An 18,553-nucleotide genomic window follows, 5' to 3' on the forward strand; every position below is an offset into this window, starting at 1 on the left:
CGGCGGCGCAAGGTGCATTGATAACGCAAGCAAAGTACTACAGGTGGCGGCGCCAGGTGCGCTGGTGACGTTCCGATCATCATAAGCCGTTATCGCCCTTTAGCTGCTTTAGCTCCTTGTCTGTCCGCGTCGAGCCATTATGCACCGTGATCAAAGGACTGGTCAAACGTATACCTCTGGCACGGCGGCGCAGACCGTGTCTTGAAAGCGATCTGCGAAGCGGACACAGAGTGGCGACTGCTGATAGCTCTGAGCGCAGAGATTTTGCAGCTTCGTTCGCGTTGAAGCGACAGGCAGCACGGTCGCTCGCCGCTGCGGGCTTTACCTTGAAAGTGATCGTCTTACGGGTCGGATGGACGGTCGGACGGACGGACAGATGGACTGACGGACAGTTTCCTCGTTGGGTAAGCACAAAATGCTTATTCATTTAAAACCATTTATTCCATTTCGCCACGTCCGGGGCTAGTGGGTAACGGGGGAAACTGAGATGCTTTCATCGCCTGAGCATCGACTTTGTAAGGCAGCTCTTGCTTGTCGAGAGGAAACAGAACCTTCTACTTTGGCATGATGGGCAGTTGGCTGGCACCATCCAACGCTGACTTTTCTATCAAAGCACAGATAATTCGGAAACAAAGGGGCTGCTATCGTTACGCGTGTAGATGCTGCCAGCGTTCGACGTGAACACCGTGGTAGGAAATCATGGTGACCACATCGGTGAGAACTCAAGGCAACCAGTGCACGCACGAATTGTCGCCTTTACTGAAATTATGTCTTGAAACCTCGGTGAGTGGGAGGATTGTTTGCTTAGTTAGCGTCAGGAAGTCAGATTTCTTTTGTCTTCTTTTTTCTATTTCTTACTTTTGTTTTCTTCAATGACACGCCTATTCATGTCGTTTCCTAGTATGTTTCATTTTCATTGTCGTTTGTAGCCGCCGCGCTGGCTCAGTAGCGATGATCTTCTGCTGAGTAGTGCTGATCTTCTGCTGAGCGCATCCCACAGCGGACAAGACCTGCATGGCTCGATTCAAGACCCCCTATCTCGTTAAGAAACGACGCGGGGACCGACAGAGGGCAGAAGCGGAGGCCGCCCTCGCGCTACAGCAGCAGAACTACGACGAACACTTCCCACCTGCTTCACGTTCCCGCTCTCGAGGACGGACGCGGTCTCGCTCGGCAGCGGGGACTCGATCTCGCCAGCAGAGCCGATCCCGGAGCCGGGCACGCAGCAGAACCCCCGGACAGAGCCGTGGTCGTTCAAGCTCGCGACGTCCGAAGCAAGCCGGCCACCGGGACCTGGAGCTATCTGACAAGGTGAGCTGGGCAGATGCGGTTAAGGGCTCGCTGAGACGCGGGGCTCAGGGAGCTACTGCCTCAGAGCCTATAGCAATAAGAGGGACCCTAGAGATGTGGCATTAGAAGCAGTACAGCGCGAAAACGCGCAGTTACGCACGATCGTGCAACAGTTAACTCAAGAAATCCGCGAGATTAAACAGTCGATGGCGCAGCCATCTATAGCTAAAGCAACTTCAGTCCCCACTCCCGTCACAAACGGTAACGACAGTGCGGCGCCGCCCTCAAAGAAACGCGCTGCAGCCAGCTCTGAGTCTCAACAGCCCGACAAGCTCGAAGCCACAGTAATTGATTGGCGCAAAGAACAAGAAGAAATGAGGAAGCTGCTCGCTGAAATTAAAACCGCGATCCGCAACATTGGCGTTGCGGTCAATAACCTCACTGCTCGCACAGACAGGGTTGAAACCCATATAGGCCTTCGCGAAAGCACGCCAATGCCCACCATGGGACCTACCGTCATTCACACTAGCCCTATCTCAGTTAATGCACACGTACAGCACCACGATGGCCAGCCCAGCTAACGAGCTCGTGGTGTGGCAGTGGAACTGTCGGGGCTTCACGAAAAAACAACCACTGCTGCAACAATACGTCCGACATGCGCAACCCAAGCCCGACGTCATAATGATACAGGAAACAGTAGGCACCATACCAAAGCTTCCAGGTTACAATGTACACGCCTCGCCGATTCCCGTTGATCGAGGACTCGCAATTTTAATACGGAAAGGTATCGTAATACAAGAACACACCGTACGCGGTGCACATGCGGAACACATGCTCGTAGAGCTCCTTCCTAATAGGACACGTAAACACAGTGTATTTCTCCTCAACGTATACAGTAATCCGGCTCACTCGCGGCGTCGTTTCCTCTCTCTGTTCCGGGGGGCGCTTGCCTTGGCGGGCGCACACCCGTTTTTGGTGGGGGGTGACTTTAACGCCCCGAACGAGGCCTGGGGATATGGCTACACTACAGCCAAAGGCCGACGCCTGTGGCAGGACCTGCATGATGCAGAAGTAACTCTTATTACCGATCCCACGGCGCCGACTCGCACGGGCACGTCAACGGCACGGGACACGACGCCGGACCTGACGGCGGTCCGAAACGTGCTTCAAGCAACGTGGCGCAATACCTTTGAAAATCTCGGTAGCGACCACATGGTCATAGAGACACGGATTCCTCAGGCGGGTACACCCCCTCCCCCTAAGTTATTCAAATGGACGGACTGGGACAAGTTCCGAAAACAGCGAGTCGAACAGAGAGGTGAGGAGACCATCGATAACATCGAGGCATGGATGGAGACACTGAATGACGACATGAACAGGGCGACACAGACGGTCACACCCGAAGTCCAGGTTGATAAAATCGACAGTCGACTAGCCCACCTCTGGGAAGCCAAGACATCACTATACGCAAGATGGAAGAAGCAACGGCACAACCGAAAGCTTCGTAAGAAGATCGCACTGATCAATCGCCAGCTAGAAGAACATTGCCGCACCTTAAGCCGCCAGCAGTGGTACGACATCTGCAACGCAATCGACGGTCAGCTGCACAATGGCAGCACGTGGCGTCTCCTGCGTCACCTGTTGGGGGAAACGCAGGGCAAGTCTGCTCAACGTGCCAACCTGCAGCGCCTTCTACACAAGGAACGGGCTACCACGAGTGATCAACAGATCGTGACACGCCTGCTAGACAAGTACTTCCCTCAACGACCCGATGTCCAACACGGAGATTACACCGGCAAGCCAAACGCGACGCTCGATGAAGAATTTCACGAGTCAGAGATCCGCGCAGCTCTACACGACCTTAATGGCAAATCAGCACCTGGTCCTGACAAGGTTACAAACAAGACTCTACGAAACCTTGATGATGTCTCGATCACCGCTCTCACGACATACGTCAACAAATGCTGGCGAGTGGGTCGCATCCCAGATGGGTGGAAACGCTCTAAGGCAGTCCTGATACCGAAGCCAGGCAAGCCGTCCAGCCTGGATCACTTGCGGCCCATTTCCCTCACATCCTGCGTTGGCAAGGTTATGAAGCATGCGTTCCTCACCCGTATCAACCGCCACCTCGAGGACACTGGAGCCTACCCATCCACTATGGTGGGCTTCCGGTCACATCTCTCCACTCAAGACGTTATGCTCCAGCTCTACCACCAGATCATCAACGACCCAACTAGTGGCACCCGCGCCATCCTTGGTCTCGATCTGGAAAAGGCATTCGACAATGTATCACATGCAGCAATCCTGAGCCGAATTAACAAGCTCAACATGGGCGAGCGCAGCTATAACTACATCAGAGACTTCCTGTCGTGCCGCACAGTCACCCTCGCAGTCGACAGCATGACATCCCACGAACATGCACTAGGAAGCGCCGGCACTCCTCAAGGGTCGGTCATATCCCCGCTCCTTTTCAACCTCGTGATGCTGGGTCTCCCGGCCTGCCTTGACGAGATTGACGGCCTCCATCACTCCTTGTATGCAGACGACATCACCCTGTGGGTCGACAAGGGCAGTGACGGTCAGATAGAAGGCACCTTACAAGCAGCAGTCTCTGCAATAGAAACCTACCTCCAAGACACGGGTCTCCGACTATCTCCACTCAAATCGGAACTGCTCCTCTACCGCCCGCGCCGCCGGCCCAAGCATACCGGCGAATCACGCCAATGTGAGGAAATACTCTTGTATACGCAAGACGGCTCCTGTATTCCCCGAGTCCCGAAGATACGCATCCTTGGCATGCATATAGCAGCCAACGGGTCAAACGCAGAAGCTATTCGCAGGATTGAAGGCAAGGTTACAGCGGCTACCCGCCTGATCAAACGCATTACAAACAAGCACACGGGCGTGAAGGAGGACAGCGTCATGCGCCTCATACACTCCTTCGCAATCAGTCACATTACTTATGTGGCTGCCTTCCACAACTGGAATGTCACCGAAAGGGAGAAACTGAACACCCTTATACGCAAGACTTACAAGATCGCCCTTGGCTTACCGGAGTCCACGAGCACTTCTCGTCTGCTACAGCTGGGGGTATACAACACGCTTGAGGAAATCGTGGATGCGCAAAGAGCCTCCCAACTCGAACGCATGTCCCTGACAGCCACGGGTCGGTACATCCTGCAGAAACTAGGCTTCAATTACCATGTCCAACACGGTCAGAAACAGGCCATTCCACCCGACATCAGCGACACGCTGATCGTCGCCCCTATCCCTCGAAACATGCACCCCGAACATAACGGGGGCCGACGCCAGGCCCGTGCCAAGGCACTGCTGGCCTCCTTTGGTGGGAAGACGACTACGCGCTTCGTAGACGCGGCAGAGTACACACAAGAACACCGGTTTACGGCGGTAGTCATAGACGTTAACTCCCGGCTTACTCACGCGTGTAGTGTCAGCACGGAATACCCAGATACAGCGGAAGAGGTTGCGATTGCGCTTGCGCTTACCGACCCCTTCTGCGAGGTAGTTCTTAGCGACTCACAATCCGCAGTTCGTAACTACGCGCGGGGGCGCATTGCCTCCGAAGCTCTTCAGATCCTAAGGAAAGCTGGTCGACAGCACTTCGATAGCACCGCAATCATGTGGTTCCCAGCGCACGTCGCCACCCCCACCGACGAGGGCCCCCCTAACTTGAATGAGGTGGCACACCGCTCTGCGCGAGAACTGACTCGCCGCGCAGAGTCTGAGACACCCTCTTCGAGTTCGGACCTCCTGTTGCGAAACACGCGAGAACGCTTAGTAAGTTATAACGATATCACCAAGCACTACCAGTTAGGCAGGAGGATATTGCCCCCACCTCACCCCAAACTGAAACGTTGCCAGGCAGTCGTCTGGCGACAACTGCAGACACACACCTTCCTCAGTCCGGTGCGATTGCAGCACATTTTCCCCACGCAATACCCGAGTGCTATTTGCAAATTATGTCAGGCAATTAGAGCGACACTCTCACACATGTTGTGGGAGTGTCCTGTTATAGCAGCGAAAATGGCAGTAGCTCCGGAGGCTCTTGCGTCGACGTGGGCCGCCGCTCTGCGCAGCTCCAACCTCAAGACACAAGAGTGGGCAGTCCAGCGGGCCCGGGAGGCGGCGACGAGGCAAGGCCTCGAAGTCCCCTCATGGGAGACCTGAGCCCGGGTCATTCAACTTCGCCGGATTTGAATAAAGTTGTTTCCAACCATCCATTCTGCTGAGTAGGAATTTGTTGGTACGATTCCTGGTGGGGACGGCCGCATATGACAAGAGAGAAATAAAAAAAGAAGAAATGAAAGAGAGAAAGAAAAAAACAAGTAAAAAACATTCACTTCCAGATCGTCGGGCGCACGTTAAATAATCGCAGGTGGTCAAAATTATTCCGGCGGCAACTTCCAACTAAAATTTTATTGAGCGAGGCGGTGCGAAAAAAAAATGCACTTGGGAGCTGGCGCTTGTTCGTGACTGTGCTAGATCGTCGTCCCCGTCTTAATTTTGCGCTTCAACTCGGCTCGTGTACGAAGTGAAGGTGAAATTTTCGTTTAACTTCCGGTAGTTAGAGCAGAGAAGCTACTAAGGGCTGGTACAATGCTACGCGCAGCTTCGTGTTGGACGGCACGTCATTGGGGCCGGCCTGCAGTATTGCGCGGCTACGGCTGCACCGAACTCCGTCACTCGCGTCTCAAGAGAGGTCGCCTGCGGACACCTCTGCATTAGGTGTCTCGCACCGCCTGGTGTCCTTGGCTACATGGTTCGCACATATGGCCACAGCCACGGCCCTGCAGAGCAGAAGAAAACGTGCAACACATTTCCACGTAAAGTCATGCTGAAGATCTTTCAAAATGCACTCATCTGCATTAGTCCATTTCTAGTCCGCATCGGGACATTGTACTGTCCCAAAGGGCTCCCACAATCCGCGTTAACCGAAACCCTTCATATGCCAGCGAATTTCCTTATATCCGGACTGCATTCAGTACTGGCCCAGTCTGGGCGGCGTTTCCCTTTCCTTTGGCGGCAGTTCTCTTACTCTATAATAAACAACCGTTTACCTTTTTTTTTTCGAAAACCCTTAAACCAAAAAATACACATTTACACCCTTTTAGACGCGCTTAAGTAACTTTTACTTTTTTTACTAGTAAGAGCTGATTGTATATTTTCAGCTTCGAAAGTTAAAAGACAAATAGTTCCTGCAAATGCGGGCAAGCAAATTTGTGTTGATTAAAAATAGCATAGCAGTACCGAACTGATCAGTGCGTCCTGTGGCATGGGTGTAAGCGCTGTAGGGTCGTCACTACGCACTGTTAACATAAATGAGCCCGAGGAGAAGTTTTATGGCTAAATACCTTGTAAACATCCACAGCTCAATATATTTACTACACTACCGCGAAGTAGACAAGCTCGATTTCATTCTCTTGACCTAATGATCGGTGTGCAAAATCGGAAACGCTTGATATATCACGCCATTTAGAAAACGGAGTATATTAGTGTACACATTTAGTACCATGAAATGGAGTAAAATGTATTGCTTTCGGGCATTCTAAACACAACCTGTAGCCGACATGTGTATTTAATACAGCGTACAGTCTTCCAAAACTCCTCAGTACACAATATTTACTTCATCAGTGGGAATCTATATAATGTAAAAAACCTGAACTGATTTTCATCACTGGTAGTCGTTGAAAAATCGGCTGAAAGTGAAGTTTTCTTCTCCAGAAATGTCGAAATGGAGTAAAATGGAGGCTATACTAGTATCGAAGTCGTCTTAGCTATAGGCACGTGCATGGTCGGGTTCGCTACGGCTCTGCAATTGTTTATTCTTTCGTGGATTTCTGCACAGGGATACTACCTTGGATAGTGAACTGTCGTTTCTGCAAGTCTTTGGTGTCACTGTGACAGCCATGATATCTCAGCGTATTTGTCAGCACGCCGCAGACGATTCAAAGATTCAGACCGCCTCGACGACGACAGCATATAGACGCGATTTTAGGCCTAACATCCATCGATGCTTCCTCGCAACCAGCAAGTATCCCTGGGTATTGCCCGAGCAGCAGCAATGTCATTCACGTGAGACGAGCCTCGTCCAACGAAAGCAGCCTCGCATCAACCACCTCACGTATAACGTGATTGCACGAAATGATTTTTTAGCCTGGTGAGAAGCTATACTGCATTCGTAGTTGCGTCGGTCATTCGTGCCCTTGTGAGCGCCTTGGTCACAGCTGGCACGAATTATATCACGCAAGAAGTGCGAGCAAGTCTGCAGAAATCAGGGGCCATGGGGGCGGAATTCACTAAGCTGCGCTGTTCGTACGTAATTTCTTAGCCAAAACGTTTTTACGCTGAGATAAGAGTGCAACCGAAGTGGCAACGCATTTAACTTACGGCGTCGTATGAGAGCGAGGGTGAAACAAAGCTAGGATTAAACAAGAAATGAAAGAAGTGCGTCATCTGATAGCATGATTGCACATCATGCATATGTAGTCTAGGCTGAAAATCTTACGGAAAATCACTGCACACCCCTATTCGACGACAGCTTCGTTTTCCGGGCGTCTGCTACGGTGCCGGCAAGTTCAAACGCGCTAACCCGTTGGCCGCACCGCCGTCAAAAGAATGGCAGGGAGAGTGTTACGCACTCTGCTTTTATTTCTGCGCGAGACAGGACTGATGGACATATGGTGATATAATTAGCGCAGAAAGAGACGCTCAGTCGGAGCAATTGCCAGCCAGGTCTGCCTGCAGGCTCAGCCCGCCTGTATAGATGATCACCACCGCCCTATTCCAAAGCTACTAAATGTCTTTATTTCAATACTAATTAGGCAAATGAAATAAAAAGGCAGAAAATACCCCAATCCTTGACTTAGGTGTCTGCTAGTGGTACACGCACCTGGGCGTTAATGTACCCTGGTGTGCTGTTTGGGTTAACTTCGTGTGTTCCTTGTGTTAACTTTGTGTGAATAAAGTGAAGCACGACACAGACACAGAGAATACTGGTGAATTCTTGACGTAAAACGATATAAATTACACTAAAATACACTCGTATCTGAAACTCCACGGTACACAACACTTGTCCCGGCGTCCTCGTCGTCTACACCCACGGCGAACGGAACGGGCGGGAAACCACCAAGCACATGGAGCCAAACCCCCACGCACATGGGTGTACGGCAATTAGTAATTTCTAATTATCTTTAAATCATTCCTGTGACCTAACTCAATTTGTAACTGAACTTATGCTCTGATGTCTTATATATCATCAACATTAAGTAGAACCATCGATTTCATACAGTTCTTATTTTTTTTTATCTAGTTTGAATTCAGCGACATTTTTTTTAATTTCACACAAGCAGGAAGTCGGTGACGGACCAGAAGTCACTGCTTAAGAAACAAGAGTGTCACTCGCTGCTCGTGCCACTAAAGAAGTTCCATAATATATTGACCCTTTTCGCGGCGATCCCTTGGGCGCTGCCATGTTTGTTCACGTGGTGACGCCACCATTGCTTGCCTCAACTGCCTCCGTTGCCTCCTTGTTTACAATGGAAGTGTATGACGCCAGCGCGGCTTAGTAAACCTCTGTTTTCGGAGATATCGTAGACGGTGACTAGGTGGACGACACGAAGCTTTGATCACAGCTTCAGAGAACATGCAAAATCGCTTTCGGAGCTGATTAAGCTATGTCCAAACTGCGCAAGCAGCGTATATAGTGCTTGTTCTAAAAGCGGGGCTAAATGTGTATTCCAAGCTATCCCAGCTTTCCGATTATAAATTAAGTCAGGATTAGTGTGTTTCTCTTTATTCGGCAAATATTTTGAAGCAGTGGCTGGTCAGTTTCTGACCCAGTGAAGTTCCTCGGTGCGGCCACTATCTGATTATTTTCTGCCTAATCACTCGAGGGTGTGCTCAGTTCCGACAGAATTGTTCTTGCTGCGCACAATGCTTGAAACGTAGCTCTTTTGTACATTGTAATACCTTGTAGCAAATATATAGTACAGCTAGTAACTCGCTTACTCTTGTGGACCGTCACGAAACATTCAGCTTCGACCATTTGTGCGCCATAGGTGTAGTCCGTCATTTATTGTGCGAATACAGTGCGCATATATTCAAGTGTGCGCCCATTCACTTATTCTTGATACATCGGCGATAGAGTGGGCGTAAGTTTTCCTGCCATTTGGAACAGAAGTGTATAGATAATGTGCGCGAAACTTACTATGACAGGAAGCGGCGCTACCCCCTTTGTCATTGTTTAACGAGTGGTACTCACTCTTGCCGACGTTCTGGGGATGAAGCCCTTTCTTTGAAGGTTAGCGATACAAGGCTGGCGGATGAGCAAATTTTTGTATTCTCTAGGAAAGCCGTACATCACAAAGTGCCGGTAACACGTTCGGACAGTTGCAGCAGCGGTCCGCGAACTTGGTCACACAGATTCATTTCATTCCTTAATATGCCAGTCACTATTTTCCAGCCAACTACTGCACACGTCTTCTATCCACATGATTCAATCTAGCATGATTGGAGCACAGTGTGTTAGCGAAAACTCATTGGCATTTCCGACAGCTGATCGCACAGAAGCAAGGTAGAAGCAGTAGTGGTTTCGTATTCGTGCGCGGTCGCTGAGGAGAGATATGGCACGCCGCCGTGAGCGCCATCTCGTTTCTCTAAAACAAACCGCTCCGCGAAAAGGGTCAATAGTTCCTAAGGCTTCAAGGCAAGAGGCACTGCACCCGTAAGTTGACCGGGACGGTATGATTCGGCGCACACGTTTGCAGGTGCGGTTCTATAATGCAGCACATCCAAGCGGCGCCCGACGCCGTGATGTAAACATGCGAATGCGGCCTCGTAGTACGAAGCGAAATGCGGCTCAACAGCAACAGTCCGCTAAAATTCCACACAAATTTTGGATGTTCTAACACGTCATCAGCGTACTTTTATGTTCGCTGCGGGATGAAACAGCACCTTTTCCCTAACCAGGTTTGACCGGAAGTGTTGCCGAATGTAAATTAAAGAAAAGAGTTTTGATCCCTGGAGGAATCATCATTCGACGGACACGCTCGGAGTAGTGCACCTCTGTGTCTCTCAGTGTCCATTGTCTGCATTTGTGCCTTAACATTGTAAATGTCCTCAATGTACTTGCCATGGGATGCAGGCGTTCAAGTTCGTGTAGCTGGTCTAGCAACTTGCACAACTCATTATATTTTCTTTTTTTTTTCAAGACAGTATGGAAGCTTTTTCAATGGCAATCATTTTAATTTGTTGCTTGAATATCTGCCATTGCCCAAAGAGAGATAAAGAAATGCGACGTCATACTTTAATAAGAATTTCCGGGACGCGCTTGAGAAAAGGCTTATGTAAGAGTAACAGATTATTAATTTTCCACAAATCCCAGTTCATCCGCAAACTTTGAAACTGCCGGTAGCCAAAACAAACCGAAATCAAACAATGATCACTGAAGAACACAGGGTGCCCATTGTAGCCGTATAGTCTAGGGAGCATAGGTAATGATACATAAATCCGATCAAGCCTTGCTTAAGATGTTCCTTGAAAGTGTGTGTAGCGAAATGGGACTTTTTCATGCTCCCCTACGTCAACAAGCTGGTAGTCACTTGTCATGGCATTCAAAACGTCAACACTGCATGGTATCATGGCGTTGCCTTGTAGACGACTGTCACGGCTTGTCACCCGTTCGCCCTCGGCGCGAAGTTGTCGATGGGGTATACAAGCTGGTTGGTCGTTCCGTACCCAAGCGAACCCAGTGAAAGAGTCAGAATCGGGAGTAAAAAAAAAATAAGATATGTATCGACTGACAACGATAGACAAATTAATAAAAAAATAATAAAAAACAAGAAAAGTAAAACACCTGAACTTAATATAGCTCAATGATGACGACAAAGAAATATGACGAGCAATTAACAGTGTATATAAAAATCAAACAGGGCGCGGATCAAATACACAAGAATACACTTAACAGTAGTTCACTAAAACAAAGTTCAAAAGGAAACCAACGATGTATACGAGTGGCCAGGCAACAGCAGCAAGTCCATAAACCGCGAAGTCGGCAGGCAAAACTTTCCCGAAGAATGCCGATCTTGTTGAGGTGGATGCGATTGCTGGGCTGGGTTGCCCGGTAGTCTAGATATGACGACTTCACTCAAGCAGCTTGAGCTAACTTGAGGCGAACTACCGTGAGCTTCGTTGCAGACGTTGGTTTGTCGTCTCGTACGTCAACAAGTTACGCGGAGCTCCGACGCGGCTAGGCGGCCTAGGCGATACTAGACGGCACTAGCCCCTCGATTGGTTCTCAGCAGATTACGGGCTCAGTTTCAAGACTGATTAGCAGGGACTAAAACCTGCGTTTAAATAGCCTCTCCTTTCCTTTGTTTCCTAGGTCGGGGAACGGCAGGTATGGGTGACTGTTCACCTAATTATTTCATGACTCCTCCCAATGTTCTTGGGCGCGCGCTTTTAATGAGTGCCGCGGGAATGGGTGATTCCTCCCCCCCCCCCACCCCCCTCCCATTCACCCTCGCTGTTAGAGGTCGCGCCCCCGCACTGCACTACACAGACACACACGCACACCCTTGGGTCCGCTGACAAGCACAGAAGCAAAAGCTGCAGCCGGTCACACGGCGCCATATTCTCGGACAATACATACGCTGCTAGCAATTTGTGGACACGGTACAGAGACATCACGTATTTCGGGGTTTCCGGGAAGCACTTGACCCCTCCCGTCTCAGCAACCCACTCAAGGCACGCGCGAGGCAGAGTAGACACAGGGGGTCGTAGAAAGGACTCTCGGGGCATGCGTCAAGGTCGCGCCAACGCAAAAACTAAATCTCCCATTTTTCGGCCGCTTGCCCGAGTGACTGGAAATACCCGTCTTGCTCGGCCATTCTTTCGCCCACGATGTTTTAGCGCCCGTCAATCGGCGCATCGCTGACTCGAAACTATGCAGCACCGTGACACTGCCCCCCAGTTTCGGAATATTATAACATAATATTCACTGACACGAGTGGCATTTTAGAGTAACAAAAAAAAGAGAACACCGTGCCATGTATATATAACATTAGACATACAATATACAACGTGTACTATACACGAAAAAAATCGAACAGAACACACTACTAGGGGTGTGCGAATAGTGAAATTTCATCTCGAATGGAATTCGAATCGAATAGTGGCGAATAGTGGCCAAAAATATCGAATCGAATATTGCATACAAAAGATTTCATTGAAAATTTAGAGAAAGAACAAAGAAGTGATGTCTGCTCATGTTGCTCGTGCATGTCCTTGAGCACACAAAACGGTGAGTGACTGCTACCGCAAGGCTAAAAGTTGTCACGCAGAAACACAAGCTGTTCCACATGACCTTGCTTCAGGCTCTCTCGCTGCGATGTTACGGTGTTTCCGGTAGTTGAAAACATTCGTTCACTGGGCACCTATAGCTGTAGCAGGGATGGGAAGGTATCGCAAAAAATTTTTGGAGATACCTGGATGCAGTGAAGCTCCAAGCTCTTACCAATATTTCAAAGGATCATCCTTTCTTGGGATCAGCGGCTCATTGAAGTATTTTTCAAATTGTTGACTATAAGGTATGAGCTCATTGTGCTGGTTCTGTTTTGACGCCAGCAGTTCGACAGTCTCCCTAGCCTTCATTGCTTGCGGAATGACTTGTCGATGGCTTCAGATTTGAAAAATAGAGTTCATGCGAGCGTGTCGACCAGTAATTTCGGCTGCCCGTGACTTATTGAATGAATTTGTGCAGAAATTAGACCTCAGATCACATAGTGTTGCGAGCATCAGTTCCTTTCGGTCTGCATAAAGAGGGAACCATGACTCTTCAGCAAGTTCTTAGCAAACAAAGGTGCTTTGTTTTCAATGTTGGTGTGCCACTTAAGGATCTGTTCTGTCCCGTAAAGAAATGGCACAATTGATGATATAGTTCCATACTTCTGGCCGCTAACATCTGTAGTCGCATCTGCAATTGGCTGCAGGATCTGCACTAAGCTTGCAGCAACATTCCACTCGCTTGGGGAAAGGTAGCTCACACTTGTTTCTGATGTTGATATTTCGTCTCTTAACTGCACCAAGCGGCTCAGCATTTCGTGTTCACGGTTCTAGCGCGTGTCCACATCTTGAATGAGGCCTATACTTGGCAGCTCCACGTGCTTCTGGCAGTCCTTGAACCGGCGGGTTGCCTGAGCGCGGTGTTTATAGTGTCCCACTAACGCTCGTGCCTTCTTGCACAGCGATGAAACCACCGGCGTTTCTTCTTTTGCGTCCTTGATTGCCAGTTGCAACGTGTGTCCCAGGCACTGAAATGGGATCTATTCCATCTGACGCATGGCGGAACGGATATTCCGACCATTGTCTGTCACCACATACACAGGCACATTGCTGAGGTCGAGAGACCACTCCTTGACGATTTCGGTCAAGTAGGCTTGGATATTCACGGCTGTGTGGCTTTCTTGCAGGTGACAACAAGCCAGGGTGAAGGCCTTGACTGCGAAATCTTGAGTCATATAATGGCAGGTCAAAGAGATGTATCCTTGATTTTCCCTGGATGTCCACATGTCGGTTGTGAATGCGAGTGACTCTAATCCGTTTGCTATGTCCGACGCGATTTGTTTCTTGAGTGAGTCGACTGTACGTCGGTACAGCTCAGGAATTACTGTTCTTGAGAACGTAGTTCTGTGCGGGATCTTGTACTGGGGCTGGAGGTGGCGGATAAAGTTCTGAAATCTGTTTTTCTCCACGAACTCGTACGGCTGGAGGTCTCGAGCGATCGTGCGCGCAATGAAAATCGTCGTTTCCTTTTTCGCGCTCTTGGACAGCACACCTTTGACTTTAGTCAGATCCAGCAACGTTTGCTGACTTTTGTCCTTAGTTCGATTTTTCCTTAGACGACTGCTGGAGTTGCAAGTACTGCGTGTGATGCTTGCTCCTGAGATGATCCATGAGCGGGCTTGTTATGCTTGACAGCGTCTTTAGGGTCGAACCGCACTTCCTGCAAATAGCAGAGCACGGTGTTGCTTTGTCGAAAAAGTTCCGAATGAAACCCTTGTGGTGCCTGCAACAGCCTCAGGTGCGCCTAAGTATTCCGGGCGTAAAGAAGAAGGCCAAGAATAGCTCTGCAACAGCTGACGCTGCTATTAATGAATGAGACCTACTGGGACCGAATACACATCTATACCGATGGTTCCGTCTCATCTACCAGTTCTTCAGGTGCCGTTGTCATTCCGGCTACGAAAACCACACTCAAGTTCAAACTGTCACACGTCACAACATAAACGGCGGCAGAGCTTGCTGCCCTGCGGGCTGCTGTACAATACCTCCTGCAAGAGACACCTCAGAAATGGGTCATATTTTCTGATTCTAAGGCAGCACTTCAGAGTCTGCATTTTGCCATTTATCACAGGACTCATGAGCAGCTGGAATATGAGATAAAAGAAGACCACCATCAAGCTATCGCTAGAGGGCATGAAATTATATTTCAGTGGCTACCGGGACATACCAGCATCGCTGGTAATAACCTCGCCTACGAAGCCACCCGGTCTGCTCATCTGGAAGGCCGACCAGTCCCAATTCCCTTATCCAGGACCGACGCTGCAGGAAATCTTCTTTTTGTGGCTAAAGCTATAACAAACAAATATTGGTCTTCTCTTAACCGAAGTGCCATCTACATAAAATTGACCCATCCTTGAATCTTCAAATGTCATCAAATATTTCCCGCTCTGAGGCGACGGTATTGTGCCGCCTCTGGCTCGGGGTGGCAATTACACAGGCCTACTCGTTCCGCATTGGAATGGGGGATACGCCCATGTGTGACTCTTGTGGAACCAGATAAACAATTGAAGATGTCTTATGTCTCTGTCTCCAGTTCGACGTCGAGCGTGAAGCTCTCCGGACAGCATTGAACCGGCTGGATTCTCGACCATTTTCGGAAATGAAGATCCTTGGACCATGGCCGTATGCGTCGATGGCACAGAAAGCCACGAAAGCCTTGTTGCACTACCTCAAGTCGACAGGTCTTGGCGACCGTCTGTAGACTTCGTGCGAAGTTTCAAATGTGCGCGAAACTGTGCTCTCTCTATTTCCTTTCTCTCTCTTTTCATCCCTATACCACCTTTCCCCAGTGCAGGGTAGCAAACCGGACGTGCGTCTTGTTAACCTCCCTGCCTTTCCTCTCTTCTATTTCTCTCTCTCTCTCTCTCTTCCGAACGAAATTCATTTTTTTCGCGACGGCTGTCAATGTTTCAGAACGCGGCACATAAATGATTGACGAGAAAAGGTTTGCCATTGACAGTTGCTGTCACAAACGAGCGTTTAACCGAGCACGCGCTGCCGCCTTCAAACGACAGCGCGATATCACGGTGCCAACGGGTCGCCTCGACAGAGCATCGAAAAAAAAAATGTCAGGCCTGCTCGGCACACGCCGCACAGTCACAGCGTAAGCTAGACGAGTAGTTCGACAGTACTACCTAGTAATTTAAGTGAACGCGTCAGGAACGCGCTTGGGACGACGTCGCGCGTGCAAGCCGACGCGTTCCATCGCCGATGGCTAGCGCCTTTCCCGCTCTGGGATAGGAAGCGCTTGCGTGGTTCAGTGGTAGAGTATCCCCCCCCCCACGCAGAGGGCCTGGGTTCGATCCCGGCAGGGAGCGGGTAATTTTTTCGCATGCGATAGCGGCTACGGGGCGGCGGCGGCGGCATCATCGCGACCCGAAACGGCTATTGGAATGAGCCCAGAACAGCTTACGCTATAAAAACCAAAAGGTGCCTAGAGCATGCCCCCCTCCGGAGAGCCCCTTTTTCAGGGGCCCCCACTGGCGGCTCGCTTGGCCTGGTAGCCGTCGAGACATCACGCGCAATGTCTGGAGAGATCCAGAAATCGACCCGGCTACCACAGACGCGTCCGCCGCAGCCAGACGAATGTGCGAGGAGGAACTCGCCCTTTCCGCAAGCCTTCGTTGTGCTGTGAGCAGACGAGTCATGTTGATTCGTGATCCCGGGTGCGAACTTCGACGACACAGACGCTTTTTTTTGTGGCCAGTTTCGGTTTGAAGGATCCTGCCAAGGGGAACTAATGTTCGCGTAGCTCCCACATGAACTCCGCTATTCAAATTTGATCGTTGGGATAGGTATTGTCGAGGACGGTCCCCAAAGTACTCATTTCCTGTAGCCACCTATTGTTGAGAATTAGAAAGTTAATTACCGTACCTTCGCTAATTATGCACGTAAGTGCGGAAATTGCTCTGTATCTAGAGACCGCCAATCCGTACACTCGAATGCTAAACATAACGTGACCAAGATATATATTTTTCTAACTTTAAAAATTTGGTGCAGCTTCCTAAAAACACCCTGTATATAGTTGTGATACATCAACCTTAATTTTCAGAAACACGTTTTTAACGATGGCTACTAATTAGCTAGAAATAAGTGCAAAGCGCACACCTACACACGTGTTCCTTGCGATACACGCAGGTGGTACTATATTTATCAGGAGCTTTATGTTCGCTGTTTGTTGGCATAACGATTTACTGCATCGTTGCGGTGTTTTCAAATCAGCTAGCTGCTGCCTCACCACCGGACGGCCATGTACGACTGCGCACAATTACAATCACAAATAAAAGCCGGGAAGCAAACTGCCAAGTGCTCACCTGTTGTCTTTGGGGATGCGATAAAATTTCACGTCGCATGCCTCACTTCTCCTTGATGTGTCCGTGCAACATTGAACAACACACGAACAGCGACAGCTGCGCATCATTGCGAGAAAAAGCCGACAAAATTTGGAGGACGCTTAAGCTTCGCCTTTAAGAGTGGAACGCGATAGCATTAAAAAATCCTTGACTGTTTCTCACACTTCCCGGCAACTGCAGCTTATGTAACCGTAATGCTTACCGGGAAACGCTGGCGGTGAACGTTATGCACGAAGGCGCGCTTTCTGGTAGAAACGCGGCCTCTTTCGTGGGCCGGCCTTCTTTTTGTTTGCACCTTTAATATTTCAGCCTGAGAAGATTTAAAATAAAAGGCATGCGCTGCGGGTGTTTCATGACAAGTGTTTTTGGGCTGTCACTCTCAAAATTCCGAGGAATAACTGTGTCAAGAATGCAAGACAAAGTGTGAGCAACTTTAGTGGTAAAATATATTTGGAGGGCCTGAGCAGCAGCTCAGGCCAGCAAGACCAGGTCTGGGCCGTCCAGCTAGCCGAGGCAGCCGCTGAGACCCAGAGGATCTCGGCCGTCTGCTAGGCGGAGGGAGGCTGCGTCCGCCCTCGTGAATTGCTGGCACCAATAAAAGTTGAATAACTCTCTGGAGGGACTGCGTGGTTGGGGACGATTTTCTCGGTCGCGGGCGGCATTGCCGACGCCGGATTTTCTGCGACACGGGGCCCTAAACGCTATCGCGTTAAAAGTGCAACGGTAGGCAACACACTGCTAGTGAGGAAGGCGAAAACCACAAAACTGACCGCAAAATGCTAAAAACAAAATAATGCCCTTATGACCTTCAACAGCACGGCCGACGGTGAGCGCGGGCAAGCGGCGGGCCGCTCATTGTTGAAGGCGAGAGAGAAACGAGAATGTTGAGAGAGGGTCGACAAATTCTGTGCAGGGTGGCCAACTTGACTAAGCCATGGTTCTCCACCCATGCCTTTCAATTATCACTTTCTCTCTCTCTCGTAAATACCAAGTGTAGGACTGTGTGGAAGGCTATAACCGTGCTCAGGAGCCTTCATCGTGTTTGTGCGGGGATCTTATATGCAAATATTTTAAATATTTATCCTTTGCCAATGCGTTCGTCAAACTACGAAGAATTGGAAATACACTTTATTTTTTCTTGTTCTTTGTTTGTTTTTTATCTGTTATTACTTATTTAAACTGACCGTCGCGTGCTTGGCTGCGGGTGGCAAAATAGCTGAAATGTTTCACTTCACCAATCATCATCTTTGACTCATTTCACAAATTAAAGTTGGTGAAAGGCCTGTGTCGTATTGTGCTTGTTACCAACCTTTCCAATCAATCAGTGCAGAGTAGCCAACCGGACCATCACTCCGGTCAGCCGCTCTAGCTTTCATCTCCTATTTTTTTCTCGCTCTCTGTCCTGAATATGGGCTCGGAATCAGGAATTTGTTCCCGCGAAAAGGCAGCGCTTTATCCGTTTGCGCCAGCGAATCGGCGTAGAAAGGCAACTAACGACGTGATCGCGAAGGGCTCGTCGGCCGACCACAAATCCACTTCATACTCAACAG

General features: G+C 49.6%; 1 protein-coding gene across 1 annotated transcript; it reads left to right on the forward strand.

Annotated features, from left to right (window-relative positions):
- The first annotated feature begins 1,014 nt into the window (after positions 1-1,014).
- On the forward strand, positions 1,015-13,782 carry LOC125942824 (uncharacterized). Its single transcript, XM_049661065.1, has 4 exons — positions 1,015-1,311; positions 2,296-3,261; positions 3,379-3,737; positions 13,779-13,782. The coding sequence occupies exons 1-4, from the start codon at positions 1,015-1,017 to the stop codon at positions 13,780-13,782; spliced, it is 1,626 nt and encodes a 541-aa protein (XP_049517022.1).
- The last annotated feature ends 4,771 nt before the right edge of the window (positions 13,783-18,553 follow it).

The sequence above is a fragment of the Dermacentor silvarum genome, chromosome 1 (assembly GCF_013339745.2).
Source record: "Dermacentor silvarum isolate Dsil-2018 chromosome 1, BIME_Dsil_1.4, whole genome shotgun sequence".
NCBI classification, from domain to species: domain Eukaryota; kingdom Metazoa; phylum Arthropoda; class Arachnida; order Ixodida; family Ixodidae; genus Dermacentor; species Dermacentor silvarum.